At 40.6% G+C, this 5,671-nt stretch overlaps 1 protein-coding gene across 1 annotated transcript; it reads right to left on the reverse strand.

Annotated features, from left to right (window-relative positions):
* Positions 1 to 548: 548 nt before the first annotated feature.
* On the reverse strand, positions 549 to 1,487 carry LOC127031213 (olfactory receptor 5V1-like). The gene has a single exon (XM_050917980.1). The coding sequence runs from the start codon at positions 1,485 to 1,487 to the stop codon at positions 549 to 551; it is 939 nt and encodes a 312-aa protein (XP_050773937.1).
* Between the last annotated feature and the right edge of the window lie 4,184 nt (positions 1,488 to 5,671).

The raw sequence follows: 5,671 nt of genomic DNA on the forward strand, positions 1-5,671 counted from the left end.
TCTAACTTACTAGGTAGGAAATGTAATGATTGATAAGTGTAGACTCAGATTCATATTTTGTGTTACTTTTTAACCATTTGTTTCCTCCACTCCCTTCTTTAATTCTTATCCTTTCTTACACTAAACCTTCTTTTGGTTTATTGTAAGCACTCACAAGTGCTGTGTGGTTTGCAAGACCGCAGGTTTAAGGTAAAACTGGTAAACTGAGATATGTGGCATCTTTAGGGGCAGAGGATCAGGAATTTCTGTAAGTAGCCAGTGTCAGGGAAATGTTTCAAAGGGGATGAAAGACTGGCATGCACCTGTTGATAAACTGCAAGGTGAAGTTAGAGCTGATGTAGCCCATAGGACAGTGCTTGAGAGGTGGATAGGCTGGTGGTATCACATATATCACATGGAAGACTCCCTCTCACCCCCTTGCCTTCAGTAATGAGGTGACCCACCATCCTGAGTACCCACAAAACTGTCACAACTCCAGGGAAGACAATGGAGCAATGTTGCCATTAAACCAGAGTAAACAAGGAGTGGATCGGGCCGTGTTCCTCTGTTCACATCTTGAGAAGAAATATATTTGAGGTTATGACTCTCCTCAGGGCTCTATTGATATCTTTGCTTCTCAGGCTGTAGATAATGGGGTTTAATGTGGGTGTCACCACAGAATAGAGCAGGGCCAGAAATTTGTCACTTTCCGGGGTATAGCTGGACCTGGGTCGCAAGTACATGGCACTGGCAGAGCCATAGAACAGAGTGATGACTATGAGGTGAGAGGAGCAGGTGGAGAAGGCTTTTTGTCTGCCTTGAGCCGATGTGATCTTCAGGATGGTGGAGATGATGTGGATATAGGACCCCAGTATCAACAAAGAAGGGATCAGTGTGATTAACATCCCAGCTACAAAGACGGCAATTTCGTTCATTGTGGTGTCTCCGCAGGCCAAGGTCAAGAGGGGTGGAATGTCACAGAAGAAATGGTTGATCCGGTTGTCCCCACAGAAGGGCAAGGTGAAGACGAGTGAGGTCTGACCCAAGGAGAGCAGCAAACCACTGACCCAGGAGCCAGCCACCAGCTGGACACACAGGCTCTTGTTCATGATGACCACATACCGCAGAGGGTTACAGATGGCCAAGACACGGTCATATGCCATGGCAGCAAGAAGGAAACATTCGGTGGTCCCTAGTGAAAGAAGGAAGTACAATTGGGCAGCACAGCCAGTGAAAGAGATGGTTCTGTCCTGAGAAAGCAGGTTCTCCAGCATCTTGGGGATGGTGACCGTGGTGTAGCAGATGTCAACCAAGGACAAACTGGAGATGAAATAGTACATGGGGGTGTGAAGAACCAGGTCAAGCCAAACTGTGGCACTGATGAGGATATTCCCCATCAATGACACCATGTACATGATGAAAGTCACCACAAAAAGCAAGTTCTGAAGCTCTGGATGAGTGGCAAACCCCACCATCACAAACTCTGTAGTTTGGTTTTTAGCTTCCATGTGCCTGGAGAGAGAAACAAAATGGGGGGAAAATAATGAACATGAACTCTCTTATCCAGTACCAGACTGAGTGATTGATGATTATTCTAATGATAATTATGTTGGTGATTTATAATGTGCACACAGCATTCTAGGAACATTCCACCAACAGTAAAAAACGTTGTTCCATTTCATGGCTTTTTTAAAGAGAAATCAAACCTCACTAATCTATTAGAAATCTTGAGGATGTCAAAAAGTATGTGGACAAATGGGATCCAGTGGATATAGTGTACCTGGACTTTCAGAAAGCTTTTGATAATGTCCCACACCAAAGGCTTTAAGCAAAGTAAGTAGTCCTGGGATAAGAGGGAAGGTCCTCTCCTGGATCAGTAACAGGTTAAAAGACAGGAAATGAAAGGGTAGGAATAAATGGTAAGAATAAATCTCTCCTCATATGGAAGCTGTTCCATACCCCTAATAATTTTTGTTGCCCTTCTCTATACCTTTTCCAATTCTAATATATCTTTTTTATTCAGAGGGAGTGACCAGAACTGCACACAGTATTCAAGGTCTGAGTGTGCTGTGGATTTATATAGTGGCATTATGATATTTTCTATCCCTTTCCTAATGACGCCTCCCTTTCAGTCTAGCCAAATCACCCACCTCCCCACCCTTGCTGCTCTGTTTTCTGTACAGTAGAACCTCAGAGTTCCAAACATCTTGGGAATGGAGGTTGTTCGTAACTCCGCAATATTCGTGATTCTGAAAAAAAACCTCTGATTGTTCTTCCAAAAGTTTACTATTGAACATTGACTTAATACAGCTTTGAAAATTTACTATGCAGAAGAAAAATGCTGCTTTTAGTCATCTTAATTTAAATGAAAAAAGCAAAGAAATAGTTTCCTAACCTTGTTGAAGCTTTTTTTAAACTTTCACTTTATTTTAGTAGTTTACATTTAACATAGTACTGTATTGGATTTGCTGTGGTGGTGCGGTTGGAGGGGGGAGAGTTGGGGTTGTGATTTTGTTTTTTTGTCTAAGGTGTGTGGGTGACCAATGAGTTTGTAACTCTGGTGTTCATAACTCTGGGCTCTATTGTACTATATCAGGTTCAAGTCTTTGTCTGTGTCAGCTTCCAGCAAGCTGGCTCTGTGTCTCCTTGTCTGCGTCCAACTGAGTTTACCATTTCTCCCCCTCCAGATCTGCTAGGGACATCTTTATAACCCCACAGTGTCTTTTAATCTCAGCCCTGTCCTTGGGTAGATAAAAACATCCTAATCTGGATGGTGCTAGCTAGGTAGGTTCATCCCGCAATTGATGTTCCAGCTCATTGTTTGAAGCAAGTATCTGAGGGGATGATTTATCTGTGTCATTGATTGACTCTTGCTGGATTCCTTAACAGCCCCCTTCACAGTCTTTGTTTGAGGTAACCCTGTATTCAATCAGGCAGACATATAGAACAGAACAGGGAAAAACCAAATCATGCACAATATTCCTAAGAGCTAATGCAGACATTTTCTCAGTTTTTCACATGTAGATGATATATATTTGCATCACAGAATTTCTGTCTGTCTAACTCTCCAGTCTAAATCAACCATAAGCAAGATCGGATTGTATAAAGGACTGATTCTTATCTTGTCCTCAATGTAGGAAGCAAATAACACCTTGTTACATGGCTAAAAGAAAGGAAGTCTCACCTCCACCATAAAGTTCCATAGAGTAGATTAATTCAAGCATAAGGAATTTTCTGAGTTACCTTAGCAATCACGTAAAAAAATGTGCTTCGTCCAGAATTGTTCTTCACACACCTCTACATCTGTATTGCTATCTCCCTCTAGGCATGGAGAAAGACTGAGATCTCTTGAGAAAAAAGAAGCTCTTTATACTTGTATGCTGCAGCATGCATAATATTCCAGCTTTCTCCTGAACAATCTTGCTATAACAACATGAAGCTACAGGTCCAAAATACTTGGCTAAGGAAACTATCTGCAGAGCCTTGAAATGGACATCGCTGATCCTGTTTGCCTATAACTGTGTTTACAGTGTAGTTGTAGCTCTGTCAGTCCCAGCTTATTAGAGAGACAGGGTGGGGGAGGTCAAATCTTTATTAGACCAACCTCTATGGTGAGAGAGAGAGACAAGCTTTTAAGTCACACAGAACAAGAGCTCTGTATGACTCAAACCTTGTCTCTCTCACCAACAGATGTTGGTCCAATAATAGATATTACTTCACTCACCTGGTCTCTCTCTGTGTTTTGTTTTTATCCAAGACTTCCTTCACCCATTTTTCCTTTCTACCGTGGGCTCTGCAGCTCTCCTATCTGCAGGATTCTGACACACACAGCTCTTATGTGAAGTGAGGACATTCTGGTTTCTTTATGACCATTGGGGGATATCATACTTTAAAAAACACATCTCCAGTTTTTCACTGGGGAATCAGACAGTGAATGCTGCTTGTTAATGCACATTATCATGTAGCACAAATAAAGTGTGGGGTCTAGCCCTGCATCATCTGTCCTACTGGACACTATTGAGAGCACTGGCATTGAAGGTGGTGCCAACCATATGTTGCCAAGTCTGAAGCCAAAGAATTTTTCACCTGATGCTGTTGATCAAGCAAGTCAGACATGTTCCCCACCCCACTCCCTCTGAAGCAGTGAGCATGGGGCAAGGTCAGAGGCAAGAGTCCTGTCACATAAACTAGGAACAATATCTTCTATGGCAAATACTCAGCAAAAATACCGATGATCTTGCTTAATTTCTAGGAGGTCCTTTTTCAAAAGAGAGTTGTGCTGGGCCACATCCTGACAATTATTCTGAATTTGCAAATCCACCTGGATTGATGTTTTATATTTCATTCAGCCTTTACCCAGGCAAAGCTTCCATTTCAGTTGATCTTTATGAGGAGCTTGTTTATTTTGTGCTCAAACAAACCACTCATTGACATCCATAGAGCAAAAATGCCCATTGAAGGCGTTAGACCAAAACTCCCATTGAAATCAAGTGATCAAAATGTCCATTGAAGCCACTGCCCAAATCTCCTATTTAAATGAATGGCTCAAAATGGCCACTGAACTCAATGGATTAAAATCTCACTTGAGGTCAATGGCTCCAAATGTTGTACCATGGGTACTGGGCTATATAATTGGTTATGTTTTGGCTATATACAATATATGTTTTATAGTAAAAATTAAGGTATTAAAATAAATAACTAGGATAGTAAATACTAGTATTAACCATTTTCTTTTTATTTATGCCTTGCAAGTGACAGACAGGATTTTGTCTTTGTCTATGTTAATTAAATTAGAGGAATTTCAAAGGCCAAGGCCCCAATATAGGAAAAAATAGTTCCAAAATTTAGCAAGGCCTAATTTATGATGCCTTTCTTTTTCAACATAAAAACTGCCATTTGTTAACTTTTTAAAAGTCTCTGTAAAAACTGTTTATGTAAATAAGAAATTCATGCATCAAAAATATATATATTAAAAAGGCCATTATTAAAGCTAAATGGCCAAACAAAAGTAAAAAACTAATAAAACTAAAAAAAACTCTTAAAAAAGCAAAAAAAAAAAAAAAATCAAGGCACATTTGTGGTTATGAAGGGGCAAACTAAGAACCCTGAGGTAAAGGCTGACACCCTTAAAACACAAAATAATTAATTAAATCAAAACCAAACAGAATGACCCTCCCAAAAATGTTTTGAGCCATCAAAAAAGAACACCCACTGAGGACTAACCAGTCATAAACTGACAGCAAAATCCATAAACTTCAACAAAAAAAAAACTTAAGAACCCTCTCCCACCCCCTCGTTAAACCCACAGCCCACAAACAAACTGAGACCCGCACACTATTTATGCCAAACACTAAGAAAATCTCCCTCTTCGTCACACAATGTAACTTAGGTTGACATAGTTTTCTAGTATAGACATGCCCTGAGAGAGGTGTGAGTACCTTTTGGCACTATCGTACACCCCTGTTCTAACCAATGGAAAATTTGACCATGGGCACTTATATTGTTTCATAAGTTCCTATCTTTGTTCCCACCTGTCTCAAGCTCTGTATTCTTTCAGCAGTGGATAGTCACGGACCTGTTTCTATTTTCAGCTCACATAACCACATGGTGCTGTGTCTATCATGTGGATTTCTCTTTAATGTTTCCTAGTTAATATGAACACTAGGTCACATTCCATCAGCAACTGGCATAG

Source organism: Gopherus flavomarginatus, chromosome 11 (assembly GCF_025201925.1).
Source record: "Gopherus flavomarginatus isolate rGopFla2 chromosome 11, rGopFla2.mat.asm, whole genome shotgun sequence".
Classification (NCBI taxonomy): Eukaryota; Metazoa; Chordata; order Testudines; family Testudinidae; genus Gopherus; species Gopherus flavomarginatus.